The 24,884-nt window shown below is 39.9% G+C and overlaps 1 protein-coding gene across 1 annotated transcript in view; it reads right to left on the reverse strand.

The window, feature by feature from the left end:
- Positions 1-2,050: 2,050 nt before the first annotated feature.
- Positions 2,051-24,884, reverse strand: part of LOC145413195 (disks large homolog 4-like) — a 136,849-nt gene continuing 114,015 nt past the window's right edge. Inside the window, exons 14-17 of the mRNA XM_080282920.1 lie at positions 13,739-13,891; positions 12,661-12,833; positions 8,751-8,860; positions 2,051-2,838 (exon numbers count right to left, since the gene is read on the reverse strand). Of these exons, the coding sequence (XP_080139046.1) occupies positions 2,640-2,838; positions 8,751-8,860; positions 12,661-12,833; positions 13,739-13,891 (635 nt within the window). The 3' untranslated portion in view covers positions 2,051-2,639. The remainder of the gene's footprint in view (positions 2,839-8,750; positions 8,861-12,660; positions 12,834-13,738; positions 13,892-24,884) is intronic.

Below are 24,884 nucleotides of genomic sequence, written 5' to 3' on the forward strand. Positions count from 1 at the left end.
CTGCATTATTCTCTGGCTACATAGTAACTACATATTTACACCTACTAGTACGAACACAATGCAATGCTTATACCAACACAACAACAATGTAAAGATGGCACCATAACCCCACCGCGTGAAGTTAACTAAGAAAATGAAAGGGGAGTACAGATAAATAGGTCAATGACAAAATATGTTAACAATAATTTGTAAAACTCACTTGTAACAACGACATCATCATATTATTTCTTTCTAAGTTGCAGCATATACCAACGTGTACATATGTTAGCATATTGTTTGATACATAAATAATAACGAGAGCAAAGAGAAGTCATTGTAACACATTTGATATCTCTCCAAGTTTCACATCTTGTTTACAACAATCTATTTTTTTTAAGGAGAGAACCAGTCACATCATACATGTAAGAGAAAATTATGATAGGAAAAAATTAAAAATCCACTATAAAATGATAAAAGTATTACAATATTTAGTCATAAAACCAAAACTGCTCAATTCTTAATGTATCAGACAAGATTCATTTTCCCATTAGCTATACTGGTATATTAAGGTAAACCTTTCAATAATATATATCAGATATTTAGAAAACTTCTAATGAATGTTAATAAAAATTTTGGAAGCAAATTATAGAAATTTTGGATGCAAATTATATAATGGCAGCAAATCACTGAGACTTCTACAAAACTTTGCTCTCTCTAGAAGGATCTGGAACCTTCTGTCAAGATGCATTTCAGACCAACTAAATTAGCATCTTGGATTTTCCTGTATCACCTTGGTTCCAGGCTTAACATATGCTCAGTAAACTGCTTTTATGCTTTAAATATGAGACACAAGGACAACCTTAAAAAACTATCAACATTTCATCCATACTATGACAGGAAAACAGTTTGTGTAACAAAGAGTGATCTGCTAATCACTTCATAGGAAATCATGTACACATTATACATCTTTTTGTGGTACATCATTGAGTGATTCCTCACTCTTTTAAGATTTTATTTTACATGACCCACACTTATGTAAGTACGTACCTGTAAAGGACACTGGTGAATATTCTCAAACTGGTGAAGTTTCCCTTTATATTAATCCTGACAATCATACAAGAACAATTAGGGGAGAATCATGAAGTTAAGACTAAGTCACCATCCATGAATGATAATATCTGTTGCTGAGGCTGTTGCTTCTTTCCCTATCACTTTGTTATTCTTTCAGTCTTCCACATGCAGGCAGATAAAACAACTGGAATCAGCATCCTTATCATTGCTGGATGTGGCCTATAGTACTAGTTCTAAACATGGTATGAGATTACACCATCCACACCAGTGACTTCACCTGCAGTTTTACATCCAAGAATTATTTTTACAAAGTTGACACACACACTCTTAATGAAGAATATTGTGAATTTTGCTCATAACCTCCTTGGATTAAAAAGCTGCTCATCACACCTTTGGCATCTCCACCCAACCTCATACGCAATCTATCAACTCCTGAGACTAATCCAGCATGAGGAAAGTATGCCCATTCATGTGGTGGGCAACCTGGCTTAATTAATCGACATGAAGCATGCTTTGCTTTCGTCGGAGTGCATCACAAAACTGATTATGTCAAGTACTGTACTCATCATCAAGAACTTGTCTTCATAATATTGTCAACTGTTCTACTATCCATGTCTGCCTTTGATCACATACTTGAATATACTGTACACTGCATCTGCTAATTGTTCCTCCCTCTTACATACACCAGTGACTGGATATACAGTGCTAAACAAGGCAGAATTAGTCTTGCATTTTACAAACATACTGTATTCAGGCATGTTTTAGATGCTAATCAAACTCACTGTCTGATTTACTTTTTACATTATACTAATTGTCTTTCTAACATTAAGTATGGGGAATTTACAAAAAGGGGCTGGTTGCTCAATGCCATAATACAACGATTTCAGTAACCGTAAATTTATATTTTTCACCTCTTTCACTTTAAATATCTGGTTATTTTTTGCACATCAAATAAAAATTTGTTGGAAACACTGAAAAGCAACTGAGAATTACATACAGTAATCATTATAACCATAACCACTCTGCCTTATGATCTACAGTACATATCTGCATTCAATATTCTTGCAATATGTTGCAGATCCAGTCACACAGGTGCAATTATTGGAACCACCAGAAAAAGTTAAAATGGTTCAGGACTTAGAAACTATTTGTTGGGTAATTAATAACAACCACTGGTTACCACATCTGCACAATTCAAAATACTGTACAGTTCTCTCCATGGTCCAGCTAAAGGCATAACAGTTTAATGGAATAAATAAATATACCGAAGTATGCTAAGAGAATATCTCAAGGTTGATTTTAAAATAGTCTGTATCGTCAATGGGAGGAAAACAAGCTAAAGGATGTCAAAGAATTCACCTTGTGCCTTTATGGGATGCCTACCTGATAAGTTACCTTTGTATTGCCGTCATAAGAAAGTGCATCAGAGTCTGGTAAATTACTGCTAGTATCAGCTGTTTTCCCTCCAGCACAGTGATAAATTGAAACAGATAACCCTTAATTGAGATATCCTTAACGATTTATCCCATGTAAAGTAACAATTTAACATAGGAATTTCAATACAGATGCCCATAAGGGATATACCAATCTTATAACTTATCCTTGCATGCAACCCAGATTTTGGGGCTGGAGTGCTGATGAATAAGGTCCTTGACCCTTGCATACACCTCCTCTGGGGTGTCACCAGTCACAATTGCAGTGAAGTACTCCCCAAAGTCTCCCTCCACTTTCAGTGCTCGGTCATATGTCTTCTTCGCCTGCTCCTCCGTCATTCGTTTATTCCATTCCCTGAAAGAGCAAAATACGAGTATATATATATATACATATATATATCTATATAAAACAATAACCATTACAACTATCATCGTCATCCTGATCTTTTTAACTCCCCTAAGGATGAAGTAAGGCTGCATCCACAAAACATGGAAAGATCTATCTATCTATTGCCAGACGCCTTAATCCCATACGGGATGGCCACAAACAAATCGCCTCCACATCGCCCTGTCCCCCACCATTTCACTGCCCTGCTCCCAACTCACACTCCCCTCTCTTATATACCTCTCCATTCCATCCTTCCATCTCATCCTAAGCCTCCCCCTCCCTCTCCCTCCCTCCACCTCACTCACATATACTCTCCTCGTCAGTCTCTCACCCTCCATCCTCTCCACATGGCCAAACCACCTCAATGTGTTCCTCCTAACGCTTCCTGTCACATCCACATCACAACGCTCCTTTATATCCTCATTTGTCAGCCTGTCTCTCCATGTGACTCCAAAGACTCCTCTTCAATAACTCATTTCCACTGCTCTCACTCTTGACTTGTGTCCTTCCAACAACATCCAAGCTTCACTTCCATACGTTAGAGTTGGTATCACAATACTGTCGTGTGGTAACTTTTTCACTTCCATGCTCACTTCCCTGTTTTTTATCACTGCTTTCAAGGAACCAGCAACCAATCTTCCCTGTTGTACCCTTTCAAGCACTTCACCCTCCAAACTTCCATCCTTCCTCATCACACTCCCCAAGTACTTAAATGTACTCACGTTTTCCATTTCCTCACCATCCAACCTCACTGTACATTCACTGACTTCCCCTCTCTCAAATACCATCACTTTGCTCTTCCCTACATTCACCTTTAGATTCCGTTTCTTACACACTCTCCTAAACTCATCCACCAAGCCTTGCAGCTCCCCTTCGTCTTCACTAAACAACACAGTATCATCTGCAAACAACGGTACAGGGAGTTTCCAAACACTACCCTCTCTCACTAGGACCACTCCAACATCCACTGCCCTACCTTGCAGTGGCGTATCTGAGGGGGGGGAGGGGGGCATGTTTGAAACTGCCCCCCAGGCCCCCAATTGAGAGGGGGCCACAAAAAGCCCTAAAAATTTATAAGCTTTTTTATTAATATTTAAAAATATATATATTTATCACCCCGACAATCCCGGCTGAGATATTAGATAAGTTTTGAGAATTAGGATGGGCTAGGTTCTTTGCGGGGCCCCCCTCCAGGAAGAGGGCCCCGCAAAGAACCTAGCCCCCTGGGCCCCCAAATCTCTAGGTATGCCCCTGCTACCTTGTATCTCTTTTATTACCCCATCCATGTACAGACTGAACAACCATGGAGACATGACACATCCCTGTTTCAACCCAACCTTCAAAGAGAAAAATTCACTCAGTTCACCATCCACACCTACTGCAGCCTTAGCACCATCATACAGTAAAAGTCCTATTATTCGGCATCTATGGGACCGGGATGATGCCGAGAAATTGGATTTGCCGAATAATAAAAAAAACTACCCACTCAGTACCTTAAATATATTGGTGAACACTGTCATCACCACTTATGGTATTACAACTGTGTTTGGAGAGAGTACTGTATACTGTACAATACTGCAATCAATACAGTACTATACCTGAATCTGAAATATATATATATAAATTAGTGAACATATACAAGTGTAATGACACAGCAGGCCTTCAAGTAGTCAGATAACACTTCCTGGATGGCCGAAATGATACAGAATAATTATTACCTACCAGCTAAGTACATCACTTGTATGGGTGAACTCATCATGACTTATATTATTACAAATATGTTTGGAGTGAGTACTGTATACAGTACAGTACTTTTTCCAAACACAAAATAAAATAGTCGGAAAATTACATAAAATAAGTGATGGAAAATGAATTGGTACGGCCTTTCTGATGAAAGTTAAACGTACATTTAGCACTCATTCTTTTGTTCGTTTTTTTGTTTACATGCGAAAGGGAGAGTATTGATGCATACAGTAATGCATTCCATTAACCCCTTAATAACCTCCGGCATTGAACAACCCTTTACAGTACCGATGTCAACGATGTCGAGTTAGTGAGCTATGAAAAAACTGTGAACGAAGGTCACTGGTATGTTTACACGACTCTACGCTACAATTCCAAGCAGTCAGGGGGTCGGTTAATCTCAGATGTTTTCGCCCATTTGGTAAATGCACCGTAACTATGTAATTTCCCCCGTGAATCATAGCATGGGTTTAGGAAGCTAAATAACACATTGCTAGGTGTGCCGCCAAATGATTATCTTCACATCTGTAAGAAAATGGAAGGAATAAATCAATTTATTTTTCTTAAAGATGTGAAGATAATCGTCTGGCTCACCTAGTAATGTGTTATTTAGCTTCCTAAACCCATGCTACGATTCGCTAAGAGTCACGGAAAAATTGATAAAGTTACGGTGCATTTACCAAATGGGTGAAAACATCTGAGATTAACTGACTGACTGACTGGTTCGAATCGTAGCGTAGAGTCGTGTAAACATACCAGTGACATTCGTTCCCTCCCCACAATTGTTCAATTTTCTTTATAGCTCACACTAACCTGACATCACTGACATCGGTACTTGTAAAGGGTTGTTCAATGCCGGAGGTTATTAAGGAGTTAATGGGATATATTACTGTTTGCATCAATACTCTCTCTTTCATATTAAACACAAAAACGAACAAAAGAATGAGCGCTAAATGTACGTTTAACTTTCATCAAAAAGACCTTAGCAATTCATATTCCTCCAAGTTATTTTTAAGAATTTTTCTGACTTTAGCTTAGGTTAGGTTTGGTTGAATTATTAGGTACAGATAAAATCAGTTAAGTTAGATTTAGTTAAACGGGACAGTCCCTTCCACCATTATGCTGAGGAATAAAAATACTAGAGCTGTCACAGCCGTACAGCTTAAAACAATGGGGAAAATGATTTAACAAGCAACATTTATTTATGAGTAATGCATTACAGTATAACTGGGTCATAAGCTATGCAATTACCGGTAAGTGTCATTTTCAGGAAGGCGTCAAGAATGAACGAATTTCAAGAATTAGCGACGGGGCTTGGAACGTAACCCTCGCTAATTTCGTGGGGGTGGTTACTGTACTGTATGATACTGTCCAATATTGTAATCAATACAGTACTATACCTGAATCTGAAAAAATGTAGAAAATAGTGAACATACAGAAGTGTAATGAAACATTAGGCCTACAAGTCACAGATAACACTTCCAGGACTGCCGAGATGATTCCGGACATCTGCCGAACAATCAAAGATTTTCGTAAATAGGACTATTTCTCAAAACTGCCGAAATGTCAGATCTACCGAATAATCAGCTGCCAAATAATAGGACTTTTACTGTACATAATCTTCACAGCATTCAACAACTTCCCTTCTACTCCATATATTCTTAATACTTTCCACGATCTTTGTCTATCCACCCTGTCATATGCTTTCTCCAAATCCATGAAGGCCGCATACAACTTCTTTCCCTTCTCTAGAAACTTTTCCACTAAATCACTAAGAATGAATATCTGATCTACACAACCTCTTCCCTTTCTAAAGCCTCCCTGTTCCTCTCCAACTAATTCTTCTGTTATTTCCCTAACTCTGTCAGTAAGTACCCTACCATACACTTTTTCCTAATACACTAAGAAGACAAATGCCCCTATGATTGCCACACACTTCTTTTTCCCCTTTTCCTTTGTACAAGGGAATAATTATACCTGACTTCCAATCCTCTGGGACTCTACCTTCCTCCCAGGACAATCTGCACATCTTCCACATCCATCCTACTACTATCTCTCCCCCATGCTTCAGCATTTCACCATATACTCCATCAATTCTTGGGGCTTTCCCCAATTTGACTTTCTTCATTGCTTCCACAACTTCTATCCTACTGATTTCTTCCTGTCTAATCACCTCCCTCCTTCTCTCAGGCATTCCCCAGACACTTATACTCGCATTACTTTCATTCTCTATGTTCAACAATTCCTTAAAGTGTTCTCTAACATGGAAAGAGAAATCACAAAAGATGGAGGATTATAAACATATAACTGAAATGATATTAAACTACAGGATACATGCCTGTTTTGCAATTCTCCACATTGTTACATGTAATCAAAAGTTTCTTTAGAGTTCAGCTAACTATGATACAATAAAGCATTCGGTTACATGCAGTGTAAAAATAATTACAGGCAATGTAAAAATAAAAAAGACCTGTAAGATGGCATCATTTCTCTGTGACCCTACAAGTGTGTGAGGAGGGTAGTTGAGCTCTGACTAGCTAAGAACTGACATCACAGTTAACCACAGCTGAAGGGGCTTAAGAAAATGTAGCACTTAAGCAAAAGTAGCAACTATATATCACTTTTTAGCATATAAACTTCTCTAATACCTGTATATTACTGACAACTTAAAAAAAAAAAAAAAAAAAAAAAAAAAAGGTAATTTCCCTATTCACAGGGATCAGAAAAGTTAATACTATGCATCATACTTTAGGAACTACAGTATTTATTAATGGTCATAAAGGAAGGTAGGCTAACTGAAACCACTGATTAAAAGCTATTAAAAGTAATTTTTAAAACAGTACTGACAGCAATAAGAGAATTTTTTTTTTTCCCCAGATATTCTTCTTCTGATGTATAAAGTACAGTTTGAAGGCTATAGCCCCATCTGAATATTACGCATACCATTTCAAGATCAATACACATATGTTTATTTTATGCTTATGCACTAACTGTATGTTAGGTATTAAAGAAGGCATTCACTACGAAACTCTCCTCACCACAAGGATGATGGACAGCTTAACATAACAAATCACAAACATGTTTACATTCATCACAACCTTTCATTATTAGACGCTATCTCCTTGGATACTGAACCTACATTGACAGAAGAACATCAACAGCTTTTAAGAGTTACTTGAGATTTCCTAGATATGAACTCTCTATTCTTCCTTGTGTCTACAGGTGACTCTACACTGAGTGACAAGCCAAATGGTTTCCTGTACACCAGGAAACCATTAACTATGGTGGGTGATAGCCTTTTATCCAAATTATGGCGCCTGGTGATTAGCGGGCAATTAAGGCACTCCAATTGGATTAAGCCTGCGCAGGTTTATATCCTTGGGGTGGTTGGGGTTTATTATTCAAGCTATGCCACTCAGGGATGAGTGAGGCTGGTCACTCTCATCTTGAATGTCATGACCAACTTGCCTAGCCCCAGGCTCCTACGCTCCTCATGGGGAAACACTGGGTTAGATGGATGGATTGATGAACAATCTATTACTGCAGTCTTCAACTGATTCAAGTATCTCCCATGGCAAGCACATCACACAATAAATCAACACTTCTCACAGCCCAGAACTTTACCCTTATTTATATGGTACAGCTAACAGCTTCACAAAACTCAGAACCTGACTGCAAAGATTCTGTTTGTATCAATCAGGTAAAATGACGCAATGTTCCTGCTTAAATAATTCCTCTACCCGATATGGCCATGGTACCACGAGGTTTTCTGCGGGCTGGAATCTTAACCAAGAAAGAAAACTAGATAATTTCCTCCAAACTCCAAACAATTGCAGGAAAAAGGATAATTTAGAAAGTTGGATGTATTGTAAAACATTAAATAGCAAGATGTTAAGCTTAGGTTTTGACTGCCTGTGACTGAACTGCCTACAAATGCTAACACTGTACTTAATTGCCAAGTTCGTGGTGACATTTCATTCTCTGGTAAATCCTCCCCGGGCCAAAGGCAGTTTGGTTTCTAAAACAAACTATAGTATATTTCATAACTTTTCAAATTATTTGTCTTTACAAGTTCACAGACATCAATTCTACATTGTCATCTATACTATACAATATCCTACTCTATGTAAACTCACATGATTTGTTCTGCAGACTTTGGCTTGATAAAAATGGCAATGGGGTACAGCTGTGCAACCTGCAGCCGCTTGATAGCATTGCCACTAACATCCAGTATACAATGTTTGCCCTGAAAAGAATCAAACAATGTATCTTATTCATATGAAGTGTTATCTATGTTAGTGGGAAAGTTCAGTGCAATGTGGTCAAGTGTGGTAATGGAACTTATGTATTCTACTGTACATGGGCCCAAGTTTGATCCAAGGCTGCAGCAGGGGAAATCTGACAAGACTGAGAGCAGTGGAAATGAGTTACTTGAGAGGAGCATGTGGAGTGACATGGAGGGACAGGCTGACGAATGAAGAAGTGAAGGAACGTTGTGGGGTGGATGTGGATGTGGCTGAGAAGATTAGGAGAAATACACTGAGGTGGTTTGGACATGTGGAGAGAATGGAGAATGAACGACTGACTAAGAGGGTGTATGTAGGTGAGGTGGAGGGAGGGAGAGGGAGGGGTAGACTGAGGATGAGGCGGAGGGATGGAGTTGAGAGGTATATGAGGGAGGAGGGGGGTGAGTTGGGGGGAGGGTAGTCAAATGGTGGGTGACACAGCGACTTGGAGGCGTTTTGTCTGCGGCCACCCTTTGTGGGATTAGGGTGTCGGGCTATAGATAGATAGATAGACAGAATTTTGTTAAAACAGACACCACTGATCTGTCATAAAAATCATCATCATCAACCTGGCAGTCTTCCTCCACCTACTGATGGGGCTACATAAGCATGGTGGAGGGAATCTGGATGATGACGATGATGCTAATAATTAGCTCGCAGTTGTATGGTATTATACTGTACTGAATTCCTTGCAGGGGGCTTAACAATATTCATTTGAAGGTTCCTTTAACTCATAACAGAACAGGATTTAGTGGTCAGCTTACAAGTGCACAATACACTTACACACAGTTAGTCCCACTTATACTTTTCTTTACTCATCTATCCACATTACATGAAAGAAAAACTGGTTATTAGTTTCACTTCTACCTATAAAGCTGATTTAATGCTTCCCCCAATGTCCTGGCTCAAGATGCTGGAGAGCAACAACTTTCACATGGTGGCACCAATATAAATGGGTGGCTCCATTACCTGGTTATACAAACATCCCTCAGTTTCTTCCCTATTTCCACAAGGAAGATGGTGGACCGTAGGACGACAACAACTTCAGCCTAGGGTTCACATTTCAATGAACCTGGGGATACAGCAACAACTACATCTACTACTACTATTACAGGGTCATTTATAATTATGCTTGTGATATTTTGGATCACATCCCTGGTCTACAATGAGGAGTTCCACTTCTACAAATTAGGGTAAGCAACATATCAGCTCTCCAGTATCAGCTCTCCAGTTAGCAATAGGATAAGTTGGTCATTCTGAAATTTACCAAACTTAAGAATTAAACAGACCATTAAAAAGATTACTAAGAAGGACGGCTTACAATACACTTAATCCTTTGGCTGTGAAATTCTTATCCTGCTTTTGATTTCTGCTAACACTTGAATATTACAGTATGCTCAAGATAAAATCTAAGGCACCATAAATGTTAAAAACTGTGCTTATCACAAACATTTTAGTTTGAAGATAAAACAAATTTATTCCAGCTTATAGCAGACAACTTTATTATGACCACAGAAATTTGCAATAGCCAATGGGTTAAACCTACAAGGATCTATGTCCATATCAGTTAAGAAGGTTCCCTATCATCTTTTCCTTACCAGTTTATTTTGGCTTCTGGTACATTAATACAAGTTTGTGATCTATGCAACCTCTGCTAATGTTTTATCGATCTCTGGCAGCCTCCCTATTCAGTCTCTTATACCTGAAGTCACATTCAAAGACCTTGTCCCAGGTCTTCATCAGGCAACCTCTTGCAACACTATTCCTAACATTAACACTAGGGGAAGGGTTGTAAAAGGAAGACCAAAAAAAGACCTGGGATGAGGTCACTGAGTGTGACCTAAGGATAACATCACACTCAATTATAGATAGATAGATTGAAAGATATAGATATAGATAGTTATATTACCATCATCATCATCCGGACCTCCTTTCCCACCCTTGGCCAGAGTGAGGAGTAGCAATGTCCAGACAGACCAATTTTGACCAATCCAATGGACCACACTTCCATTTACCAATCATTCAAGCCCCCAGAAACCTGGTTTTATCTGATACACCAAAAAACTTTCACCACATTCTGCAGCTTCAAACAATCACATCTGATAGAGTCAATCCAAATGCAGGTCATGTTAAAACGGGGTGCCAAATCCCTGGTCATGCACTTCTCACAACATTCACTCAGCCACCTCGATCTCTTGACAGTCCCCTAGCCTAGATAGTTATATCCTTCATTTATTTATCTATCTACCCATACGTACACACACACAAACAGAATAACAAGTTGCATTATGCAAAATACTGTATACAGTGGTTATGGAAGAGGTGTTCACCAGCGTCCAATGCTAACAAACACAGTATAATCAATTTGTTTTCATTTGGCAGAACTGGGTCACTCCCACAACTTGAATACCTGTACAGGCAGTCCCCACTATAATCACGAGATGCATTTTGGAAAACCTATCGCTGAGCTGCGGTATCATTAAACGGGGACATTATAACATAGAAAGTACAGGTATACCCTGCATTAACAATGCAATTGGTTAGGTAAAAACCCATCGTTTGGTGAGGTATCATTTATCAGGGTAGCTTTAACGTGTAAAGTACAGGTAATGGGATGCATTTTTCAGCCATGGGTTTCCCCCCCCCCAAAGTCCAAAACCCGCCCAAATAAACTCAAAAGCAAGTTTAAAGCCAATCTAAATCTGTAAAAGAAACTAACTTAAGCCTAACACCTGTGTATAACTCACTAAAACCAACAATTAAAATCTGAAAGTCATCAAATATTAGTCTGGAAAAAATCAAACTTAGTAAACTGTACCCCAAAATGACAATGTTCACCTCACCTATGGCTAAAAAACATTAATCTAAGTCTACAAACTTTTTATAAATCAACCTAAACACACAATTTTAGTCTAAAATATCATCAAAACTGATAAAAAAAACTCAAAACCCATCGTTAAACTGGGGTTTGGTCATCGTTAGGTGGGGTATGATGGTATTTCTACCCCCATCGTTAAGCCAAGGTATCGCATCTTGGCGTATACGGTATTACTGTATAGGGATGCGTTTGGAACCCTGAGGGATTCCCTCCACAACCAAGTCCGAAGCCCATCCAAATGAGTCCAAAAACAAGTTTCTAGCTCACCTATACCCTCAAATACCTTTAAAATAAGCTAAACTAAGCCTCAAAGTAATTTATAACTCAACTAAATCCAAAAATAAAATCTGAAAATCATCAAAAATAAGTCTGGAAAAAAATCAAACTTGGTAAACTGTACCCAAAAATGAGTGTTCACTCCACCTATGACAAGAACACATTAATCTATGTAAAAAAAAAAAAAAAAAGTTTATAAATCAACCTTAATACAAAAAAAAAAAGGTCATAAATCTACCTTAACACAAAATTTAAGTATAAAATATCATCAAAGTTGGTAAAAAAAAAAAAAAAAAAAAAAAAAAAAAAAATCGCATAACTGGGACTGGCCATCATTAGGCGGGGAAGGGTGTTACTTTTTTTTTACATCCCTAAAGCAAGGCTTTGCATAAAGGGGGATCATATAGCAGGATATACTGTACCTGTATTAAGCTGCAGTTGGATGTTAGATGAAAGCTGATGTGCCCTCATTATAAGATAAAAATGAATCTCCCTGGTTACTAGTCAAGTAACCATCAATATCAATACACCTGGCCATCAAGTTAAAGAGGTCAGAGATATTTGTCAGGTTAATGAGATACTGTACTGTACTAAAAGTCACTGTACCTTTTCAGCAACCTCATTGACTGAGGCGACTGAGGTACCATACAAGTTGTCATTATATTGGCCAGCCTCGATAAACAAGTGGTTCTGGATGTCACGCTCCATCTGTTCTCGTGAGGAAACAAAGTGGTAGTCTCGCCCATCAACCTCATACTCTCGCCGTGGCCGTGTTGTATCTGTGGTGACGTATAAATTAGTGGGAGTAATGAGCCTTACATCTGTCTATCTATCTAAACTCTGGCACCTCAGGCTAGGAAGGGGTGGCCACAAATGAGTTGCCTCCATGTCACTCTGGTTCTCAACCATCATGCTGCCTCCTCACCAACTCACACTTCCTTTCACTCAAATACCTCTCCACCATCCCTAATCTCATCCTTACACTGTCCTAGTCAGTCTATCATACTTCCATTCTCTCCTATAGCCATACCATCTCAAGATACTTCTCCTGCTTTCCAGTCCATCCACATCAATACCACACTATCACCACTTCCTTTAAGCCCTCACTATGTTAAGTCCTTCCTTTGCTGGAGAGAGAGAGAGAGAGAGAGAGAGAGAGAGAGAGAGAGAGAGAGAGAGAGAGAGAACTCAGGTGGCAGAAAAAATATAAGGCATTACATGACTAAAATGGCTAATTTACGTTGTTCCTAACTCTTCCACTATGAGCTAATAAAAACTGTAAGAAAGTGGTTGGCATAAAACAAAAATGTTATCTGAGAGAACAGGTTAAATTATTTTCAGTCTGTGCTTCTTATTCAGTACTGCATTAATACAGATGAGGAGTTAACAGTCTCTCATTTCTTCCAGTTGACTTTGTGATATTCAGGCAATCTGTTGATAGTGATGTAAGCTTTTTTTTCTTCTACAGACTGTGGCATCAACATCATTTTGATCTTTCCTCTCACCTATGGAAGGGGTATGGTAGGGTCCAGAAAATAAGAAAACACTCCAAATTGGGAGAACTATCAACTACATGCACGTTTAAATGGGCCAGACACTCTTTCACACACACCATTCAAGCCCCAAAAATCTTTAACAATGAAAATGCTAATAATTATAGTTATAATAAAACCAGATTCCTTACGTGGTACACAGCTGCCATACTTGTCCGGGAACTCTGATATCAGGTCGTCATTGATACGATCCTTGAGCGGCCCCAAGAGAACTACTGGTCGTGTGTATGATATTTCGATCTGTTGCACACCTTCGTAACTCAAGATGATGTAGTCATCCCCTCCTGGTTGAGGGTAAACAGTTGAAGAAACAGTAGTTAAGAATTATCATCATCTTCAAAAGTGAGGCAAGAAAATAAGCCATATTAAGCAAAAGTTGAAGTATAAATAGTTTAACTCTTCAGTCTGATGATATATCTATATTTCATTCTTGCTAACAGCAGACAATTTTATTAAGATTAAAGGAGCCTTTCAAACGCAAGTTACATACAGCCTTAACTTGCCCTTTCAGTACTAGAGTTGAAAATCACTGCATGAAATCATCTGGTGATGGCAATAATAAAATGATAAGATGTTATCAGAGTAAAGGAGTTAAGAAGTAAAAGAGTGAGAGTAGATGGATGAACCAATGTGATTTATGTCTGATGTAATTTAACCTCTTCAACCCAAAGATGTCATTTAAAAGATTTCATTGCTACCAAGAGATGATTATTATAATCAGTTCATGGAACACCTCTTGTTGTGAGGAGATACTTAAAAGGCTATATCTAACCCTTCCAATTTTAAAAGTCTCTCCCACAAAAAATAAAACAATTTGGAAACAGCAAGAAATGAAACAATCGTCCCTGGACAGAAGGTGTTAACAAGATTAATAAAACCTACTTCTTAACAAGAATCAAAGTTAAAAAGTACTGTATCTACAGTATATATTTAAAGTACCTTAGAAGTTATGTCTTCAGAGGACACAAGCATAATTACAATTGAAACATATGGCAGCTCAAAATGACCACAAGACAAGAGTACAGATGTATGTAGTGTAACAAATGGTGGCAACAAGGAAAACAGAAAGAACTGAGGGTCATATTATTAAAACTCAGAGTGCAAAGGTCTGACAAGCCCCAATTTTTTACAATTATTTAACTCCCATCCATTGGGTAATGTCTAAACACGTCACAGTCTGGCTTCCACGGGGCTGCCAGGTAGCGGCTATACATGCAAGTCTCTTCCCGCCACTGTTTGAACTGGCCGCCATTTCATCTCACCACCAATGGGTAGGGAAGGAGTCCTATATCACACAGGCAAGAGTCTGTCCCTTGGCTTTGCCAAGTGTACAATGCTTTCTTCAGGTTCCACTTTGTCTGATTCCATCCATGCCGCCTGTAGCCAACTGCATCATCCACCCCTGCCAAACCTCTTTCCAAGGATGTTAGAAAAGGGCTCAATGATAGTGCCATAAGGCATGCCTTGGATGCAACAGCGTCTTGTTTATCTAGCAGTGGAGTAAGTTATTACGTTGAGAGCAAAGCCATAGTCAGCGCTGCGGGCAGATGCATGAACACCTCTCTTGCACTGAAATCAGTTCTCTTCCTCACGTCATTACTCATCAATGCAAGGACCTACAGACCTGGGGATACTTTTAATTGCAAGATGAAGAGTTGTTGGGTAAAATGGTCATTAATATGTTTTGCTAAGTGCTAACTTTCTGAAATAAAGATTTGAAAACAAGTAATTTTCTGCAGTTTCCGAGAAACTGCCTCTAGTGAGGTGATGACTGTTAAATACTGCCCAGCGTGTGGGGGTTATGGAACACTGGTAACTGTCATACGTGATCAACTTGCATCCTACATTATGAAGCGTAGTCAGCAATAGTATGCAAGTCACAGATGTTTTATCATCACATGATACATAAAATACATTAGGATATTGGGGACTTATTCACACCATCACATTCTCAGTGTTAATAATAAGCAGTTGAGAGATGGTCTGCAGTCCTAATGTACCCAGGCTAAACCCTGGCTGGGGCTGCGAACAGATTAAAGATTTGAATTCTGAAAAGTACTGATCTACCGGAAGACCTGCCGATATGACATAAAAATACTGTACCCTTGCTAATACCATTACACGAGTCTTATATGAAATAGCCCTAGCATGTATTCAATATGAATGGTGGGTGTTAGTGCCAAAGTGGTGACATGTACATGTGTATGGTATGTAAGAGGACTACTGGGCCATGAGAGCAGGTTGTGAAGCCTATGCCCTGAGGTGGCAAAAAAACAAAAAAACAAAAGGGGTGGAGGGTAGGGTTGGGGGGGCTATACCTGGAGGACCACCAATGAATTTAAAAGGCTGGGATGCTGAGTATTGCACTAACCAATGTATACAGTATGTGTGCCAGCAAGAAGCTTGAGCAAAACATAAATTACTTGAGGATCAAAAACCAAGAAAAACTGAACAATTTAGTTACTCCTGTGATGTGATGATTCCACCTTTCTTTTTTTTCTTTCTTTCTTTCTTTTTAAGGCATTGCAAGTTTAAAGATATTGCTATTTAACAGAGACATCTGATTCTGCTTTGCTAAATGCAACATATCAAATACACAGTAATTAAAGAAAATACAAGAATTAGGGGTGATGACAAACCATCAAGGCTCGGCTTAGTATTCACAAAGGACGCAAATGATGTGAGGAACATAACCTGCCAATGTCCCTTTGGTAAAAGTGATCATCTGGTTATTGAGATGGAAGTGGTGGGAATAAGTGAAAGAGAAAGAGATGAAAAACACAGAAAAAATAGATACAATTATGGGAAGGCAGACTTTGATTCCCTGAGGAACTTTTTCCAAAATGCAGACTGGAGTAAAATGAATATGATCACAAATGTTGATGAGAAATATGAGTTTCTCATAGAAGTGTATAAAACAGGAGTTAGTAAATATGTTCCAAAATTTTCCGCAGCTATGGAAAGGAATAAAGAATGGTTTAACAACAGATGTAGAATGGCACATGAGGCAAGAAAAAGATCATGGAATAAAGGGAGAAGAAGGTATAGTGAAAGGGCTTGGAAGGAGTAAAAGCAGGTAAGGAATGAATATGTAAGGGTGCAGAGAGAAGAAGAAAGGAAATATGAAAAAGATATTGTAACTAAATGTCAAAAAGAGCCAACATTATTTTATAGGTTTATGAATGGTAACATGAAAGTTAAGGACAGTATAATAAGATTGAAGGATGGAGAGGAAACTTACGAAAGAGAAGAAGGTGTGAAATAATGAATAACAAACTGCAGTCAGTCTTTCTGTTGAAGAGGAATTTAGGGAACCTGAAATAGAACCCAGGATGACGGGAATGGCAGAAATTACTGTTGACGTAAATGAGGTCCTGCAGCTGATGAGGGATTTGGATGTAAGAAAAGCTATGGGACCAGATGGTGTGGCTAGATGGATCCTGAAGGAATGTGCTGACCAGCTAGTGTGGCCTTTTTATGTCATCATCAAGACTTCGCTGGGAAATGGACAGTTACCTGAAGATTGGAAAAGAGCAAATATTGTGCCACTCTTCAAGGAAGGAGATAGGGAAGATCCACTCATTTACAGACCTGTATCACTTCTAGTATTGTTTGTAAAATATGGGAGAAAATTATTAGAAAAAGATGGACAAAGTAATTAAAAGAAAATGAAGTGATAACACCAAGACAATTTGGTTTTAGGGAAGGAAGATCATGTGTTCCTAACCTATTAAGTTTCTACAGTAGGGTCATAGATGTCATTCAAGAGAGAGAGGGATGGGCAGATTGTGTCTAACTTGCTCTAAAGAAAGCATCTGACACAGTGCCTTATAGGAGACTGCTGTGGAAGTTGAAGACCTTTGGAGGGGTGCATGGGAAACTATTAAAGTGGATGGAAGATTATTTGATAGGAAGGCAGATGAGACGTTATAAGAGACAAAGTTTCACAGTGGAGAAACATGACTAGTGGAGTACCCCAGGGCTGTCTTAGCCCCAATAATGTTTCTGATTTATGTAAATGATTTACCAGAGGGTTTAAATAGTTACATGTGTATGTTCGCAGATGATGTTAAAATCATTAAACATATTAATGGAACTGATAGTTGTAAAAAACTGCAAGAGGACTTGGACAAACTCCACGGATGGAGCCAGACTTGGAAAATGGATTTTAATGCCAAGAAGTGTCATGTATTAGAAATGTGAATAAGTGAAAAAAGACTGCACTGGACATGCAGTAAGATAATTTGTAAAAGAAAAGATTAGAAAGACTTAGGAGTGATTATTCAGGATGACTTGTCACCAGAAAAGCACATAAACAAAATCACTGGAGGAACGTATGGATTACTGACCAACATGAGAGTGGCTTTTAACTATATGGATAAGGAAATGCTGGGGGGAGTTGATAGTGACCATGATAAGACCAAGACTGGAGTATGCAGCAGTGGTATGTTCACCTCATTTGAAGATGCATACTGATAAACTAGAGAGGGTTCAACGGATGGCAATGAGGATGATACCACACTTAAGGGAACTCATCTATGAGGAGAGCCTGGAAAAACTGAAGTTACCAACACTGCGTGAGAGAAGGGAAAGAGGTGACTTGATCACCATATTTAGAAATGTAAGAGAATTGGAAAGGGTGAATAGAGAGGATCTATTTGTGCTGGATGATGGAAGAACAAGAGATCATGACTTCAAGTTGAGGAAAAGTAGATGCCTTAATGATCATAAATGGTTCAGTTTCCCGAATAGAAGCATAAGTATTTGGAATGGCTTAGATGAAGAGATGGTGCAGGCAAAGAACATTCATGTGTTTAAAACTTGACTAGATAGATGTAGATAGGGAGCCAGGACAACACGAGCTTAGCTCAATTCCTGTATACTAAATATAGGTAAATACAAAAAGGTAAATACAGTGCATAATGCAACCAGTACAGTACTTAATGCTGCTACTCTTCACCCTGCCCTAGGGTGGGAATGGAGGTCTGGATGATGATGATGATGATGATGATGATGATGATACTGTTTATATACAGTATATCCATCCACCCATGCATCATCCAATCCTGTGCTGCCCCATGAGGAGTGTAGGAGCCTGGGGGCTAGGAGAGTTTGTCCTGACATTAAAGATAAGAGTGACCAGCCTCAATCATCCCTGAGTCGCATTACGTAAGCAATAAACCCCAACCACCCCCTGGATATAAACCTGCACTGGCTTAATCCGATTGGAGTGTCCCAACTGCTCACTAAACCACCAGGCAACATAATATGGTTTATATAGTTACCACCCAGCATAGTAATGGTTTCCTGGTGTACAGGATACCGTTTGGCTTGTCACTCAGTGTAGAGTCACCCATAGCCAGAAGGAAGAGGAAAGAATGAAGGTAAGAAAGACAGAAGAGGGAATGTACAGTCAACCACTGGCAGAAGGGAGAAGAAAGAATGATAGAAAAAAAAAATACAGAAGAGGAAGGAAGGAAAGAAGAGAGGAAAGGGCAGTCACCCAAGAGCAGCCCTACACTGTGTGAGTGGATGGTGAGTGCCCCCACCTTCTACAACATACCAACGTAGAGAGAGAGAGAGAGAGAGAGAGAGAGAGAGAGAGAGAGAGAGAATATTTAAGGAAAAATAATGGTTGACTGACAATTTGAGCGAGAAGTCTAAAAAGTTGAGTTAATTTAAAAAAAAAAAAAAAAATGTGTGCTTGGGGGGGGGGGGTTTATGGGTAGCATAGCAGTATCATGGAATACATAAATCCACTTTAGGCACCAGCATAAGTACGTTATTTTCACTCAATTTAAGGTGTCAACAAATAACAAACTTTTAGTGTTCTTATCAAACCATTCATACACCACAGTGTACCAGCTGTCTGGTCACATGTCTTAAAGAAAATTAATAATAAAAAAATATAATATTTATAACTCATAAGTAGCTGAGTTACGTAGTACAGTAGACTACTGCTCATATAATATAAAATTAAACAAATTCAACACGTGTTCACTGAAACAGTACGATTAAGAATATCTGCTTGCAAAACGGAGGAAAATAGTAATTAATAGGTTATACAGTTCAAACTAGGGTACAATTAGTCATTCTGTTACAGCAGATGCAAAATTTTGATTCATACAATTACATTACAAAATGTGCATAACAAACTAAATAAAAAAAATTTAAAAAAAGGAGGGGGGGAGGGAGCTCTAACACAGGACATGAATTCTAATATTTCCTCACTTCTATTTCTCGCTTCTCTCAGTATGTTTGTCTGCCAATGCAATAACCCACCACATATATGTCATAATTCAGACAAGGCCCTGTTGAATAATGTATTTTTTTTTTTAAATACAGTACTTTAATAACCCCCCTGACCCTCTACAGTGAGTACAACTCCTAGAAAACTTTATACAGGTCTACCTCATTACTAACGGAGTTGCATTTCGATATCATTTTCTGATGGCCACCATGATATTCTTACACAACCGCTCATATTCTGACTTAACCTCCTCGTGCACCGTATGTTTTCTTTAAATGTGTGTGACATGATCAGAGGAAAAGCCACGAGGGCAGGCTGGACTCGCACACAAAGGAAAATGTTCCTATGTATTTTATTTGCCCCAGAAATTGGTTATAATGGTATAAATTATATACCATCATCTTCCCTGATGTTTATGCTATATGATAATCTAATAAAAACACACAAAATTAGTGAGTATAGATACTGTAAAAATACTGAAATGAGGTGAGAATGCTGTTGTTCAACTGTGAAAAAAAAAAATGCCCTACACTCTAGCACAAAATTTTACCTGCATAATGCAAGAGCTAAGTGTATGTCTAGCTGAAGAATTTCACAAGCTTTCATGTGGTGTTGTCAGAATTCTGATATGACCAATAGTTTTTGAGTAAACTGCCAAAAATCACGTGCCCCCCCTCCCCCTGAACTGAAAACCCAGAGAATGCCAACTATTTGAGAGTGTTGGCCTGGAAATAGACACCCTCCCCTATGATGCATCAAATATTGATGCAATTCATGCTAAAACATAATTTTTGATGAATAATTTTGTCCAGAATTGCCTAATCGGCATCCCTTCAGTCCAGCACTGACAAGTGCATCACAGTGCGTCATCCGCTCCTCTTCAGACTAAGATCGTTTTGACACGTTTTGAGTCATCGTGCGTGAAGGGGTTAATTTTACTTATTAAAACTGTGTCTCCTTTTTACATATTCCACCACAGCACTGTCTCATTCACAAAGAATGATTGTCCAGCTACAGGCAGTAAGAATATTGTCATTTATTAAAAGTGAGAGTGAGATCCATAGATGGAAATAGGCAGAGCCAAAAGCAAGACACACAAAAGATTCTGACTGGCACCACCTACGTGCTTACTTATGTAAACATTATTATTTTCCACAGAAGGAACTACTGAGACTAAGAATATTTTGTTATTTATTAAAACTGAGAGTGAGATGCATTGATGGATATGAGTAAAACTGAAACCAGGCAACTAGCTATGTAATTTCCAAATCACAAAGGGACAAGCTGGCACCACTTATATGCATAATCACTCAATTATCCAGACACTCCATATCCGAACATTAGGCCTTGGCTCTATTATGGCAGTACAGTATCTTTGTCCGTATCCAAACATAAAATTTCCAACATTGCCAGTTGGGCAACCAACAAATTTTAAAAATCAGTTGGGCAGCCAGCCGGCCTCTCTGGTCACGTGCGGGTAACAGACAGCAACCTGCCAGCTGAGCAAAAATGGCCATCCGCCTCCTCACCAAACGGTCAAAGTCCCCATTGCCTGGATCACTTGCATGTTCTCAGCCACGCAAGAGTAATACAGACCCTACCCCACAAGCTAAACAAAAATGGCACTTTTTATTTGTGTGCTCATAGACAAGAGGGGGTAGAGATGTGGCAACGCTGTCTTCACGTGATGGTACCACATCTCAGTTCCCGCCTTTGTCTCTCTCGAGTGTGGACATGCTTGACAGAGTTGTAATCAGCTTCTGTTGTTGCATTTGTGGTGGTTCCTTACCTTCTTAGGCCTTGATTTTCCTCTGCGGCATTCTTGTGTGTGTGATGATGGTCCCACCATCACCCGAGAAACAAAAGAGGAAGGTTTTGACTCTGGAGAGGAAGTGTGAGATATTGAGGAAGGCTGAAGTGGGCTGGATCACATCACGCATTCTGCGGGAATATGATCTGGTCCGTTCAACTTTGTTTGATATCAAGAAATCACAGGCCAAGCTGACTCAATACAGACATGACTACAGTAATGTCACTTGGAAGGGTGATAGGAAGGTGATGTCTCAGCCCCGCCACAATGCCATCGACCAGTCGACTTCTGGTTTGATTCCGCCAGGAATGGGGTGCCGGTGTGCTTATATGTAGGACCAAATTGAGGGCGGCAAGCACGAAGTTTGCAGGCCTACACAATGTGCAAGACTCCAGGCCATCTGGAGGTTGGTTCTTCTGGTTCAAACTTCAACATGTACTTACTGGCTATAAGACACATGGTGAGGCTTTGAAAACAATAGCAGAGGATGTAGAGCCATTTTGCCGGAAAGTGCAGCGTCTGATCGAGGTCAAGGGCCTTACCCTTGGTCTACAATGCTGATGAAAATGGCCTCCTCTACTGTTCCTTGCCCACCAACATGCTGGCAAATGAGAGGGAGAAGACTGTGCCTGCTTGAACGTTGTCCATACAGCATGTCTTGGTTTTGTGCTGCACCAATGCTAATGGGATACACCGTCTCAAGCCCTTTATTGCTGGACGCGCAAAACAGCCAATTTGACTCCATGGGTTGATGGATAGCCTGCCTGTTATGTGGTACCATTCTGTGAAGGCCTGGTTCACCTGTAAGACCTTCAGAGATTGGCTACACAAATACTTTGTCAAGGAGATTATCCATTATCAAACAGAGGAACTTGGTATCCCTCGCGAGCATTCCTGATCCTTGACAATGCCCCTTTGCACCAGTCCAAGAAGGAACTCGTTGCTGATAATGGTTGTATTAGGTGCACGTTTCTGCAACCTAATACGATTGCTATCATTCAACCAATGGACAAAGGTGCAATAATGACAATGAAAAGACTGTACCATAGGAGGTTCCTTGACAAGGTGATGGTGATGGTTGAGGATGAGCAAGAGGTCGACACACATGGGGAACGGACCTTGAAAAATCTGTGGCGTTACATCAGGTCTGTGGTGTTCAACTGGGAGAATGCTTCAACAGAAGTCTCCATCAGAACCCTAGAAAGTCTTGTCTCCTTCAGGGATACAAGGCCTCACAAGACTTTGAGGGATTTGACATGGATGATAATACACCTCTGCCTACATACGGCAGGTGAGGATGTGCATGTCAACAATGTGAGGGAACGGTTGGACAATGACAGCGGCGAACCTGGTTATCAGACGTTGTCTGATGAGGAGATTGCTCCTGCTGTCTCTGTGGGGCCAATAGAGGACAGCGACGAAGATGAAGATGAGGAACTTGAATCTATGCACCCTGCCACTTCATCACTCCCTTGTCTTGGTGCACTTCTTACTGGCATAGTGCAGGTGCTCGAATATGCTGGGCACATACACTGCAACAAGGAGTTGGCATCACTACAGCTGGCAATGGGCCTGTGGGCACTCAGGGACGCTGTCATCCTCCGTCAGAATCGTTGCACCTATCGTCAGTCCAGAATCGACTCGTTTTTCAAGTCTGCCACCCCCAAACATGCAAGCCCTTTCTCCCCACTGCCACCGTCTTGTCCCCAGCTTTGACTCTCGGCCCCACAACCAAGCACATCGACAGCCACTGGGTCACCATTAGACATGAGCTTGTGGCTGTCTTCAAAGTCTCCTGAAATAGGTAGGACTCCATCGCCTTGCCACATGTCCCCATTCATCACCCAGCTCCAGCAGATGGAGGAGGGGGAAGAGGAGGTGTTTGACATTTGTTAACCCCTAGCTGCCAGGTGCTAGTCAAAAATGTCAAGAAATCGGCAGCCAGGCAGCGCCAGGTGTCGGTCAGAACTGCACTTGTTTTTGCGCCAAAGTTTGAAGTGGCCGCCACTTTATCTTGTCACCAAAAGTTAGGGAGGAACTCCTACCAGCCGTTACCAACCATACGTCAACTGTCTCTATGACTTTACTAGGTGTAAGATGATCATTTGTTAACCCTTTTCATCCAATTCCATTCCTGCCTCATGCAGACTTTTGCCTCATCCACCTCTGCCAAGCCTCTTTCCAAGGATACTAGGAAAGGACTCCCATAAGGCGTGCCTTGGACACTACTGTGTCTAGTTTATCTAGTAATGGAGAAGTTACCACATTGAGAACAAAGCCATAGTCAGGGCTGCGGGAAGACGCACGAACACATCCTGTTCTCATGAGAAAAATTAGTCCTCTTCCTCACGTCATTACTCATTGACACAACGACCTACAGACCTGGGGATACTTTCATTCACAAGAAGAAGAGTTGTTGAGTAATATGATGTTTAATGTGTTTCCCTAACTGCTATAGTTTCCGAGATTTTAAGGTTTGAAAACAAGCTAGTTCAGGAAAATTCCTGTAGTAAGTAAACAACAGTGCTATAAATAGCCCAGCATGGAGGGCTACCCTAAGTGATTTTGTTAGCCACTAGACCACATGGGATTACTGTACACTAGCTGGAGGCTAGCGGGTTAAAACAAGAGGCTACCCCAAGTGATTTTGTTAGCCACTAGACCACATCGGATTACTGAACACTAGCTGGAGGCCAGCGGGTTAAAACAACTGTCCACCGTTCACTGGGTGGTAAGTACTGTACAGTACACAACTTTATTAGTGTTCTTTCTGCAACCTTTGTTTGTGTAGCAGCCATGGCTCAGTGGGTTAAAGCGCTCTGCTCTGACCAAAGGGTCGGAGGATCGAATCCACCCAAGGGTCATTGGTAGACATCAGGAAGGGCATCCGGTCATAAAATGCTACACGCTCCAGTCCAAAGTCCCCTACCCAGGGGCAATGCCTTAGCCCTTCACGGATACCTGGCATAAAACCAAATTATTTTATTTTTATTTTTATTTGCAACCTTTGTCTTCTTCATTTATTCACTTGTGGATTTTTATTGTTTATTCATTGTTTTCTTAGTGTCTGGATATTCCCGTGTATGTTTTGATGTCTAAATAACTGACAGACCGAAGAACACTGCTACAATTAGGAAGGGTACTATACATATAGGTTGGGTAAAGACAGGTAGGGTATTGTTCCATATCTGGACGTACCCATGGCTCTATTATGTCG

This window comes from Coenobita brevimanus, chromosome 95, assembly GCF_032717465.1.
Source record: "Coenobita brevimanus isolate Jiangsu-jjx chromosome 95, ASM3271746v2, whole genome shotgun sequence".
NCBI classification, from domain to species: Eukaryota; Metazoa; Arthropoda; class Malacostraca; order Decapoda; family Coenobitidae; genus Coenobita; species Coenobita brevimanus.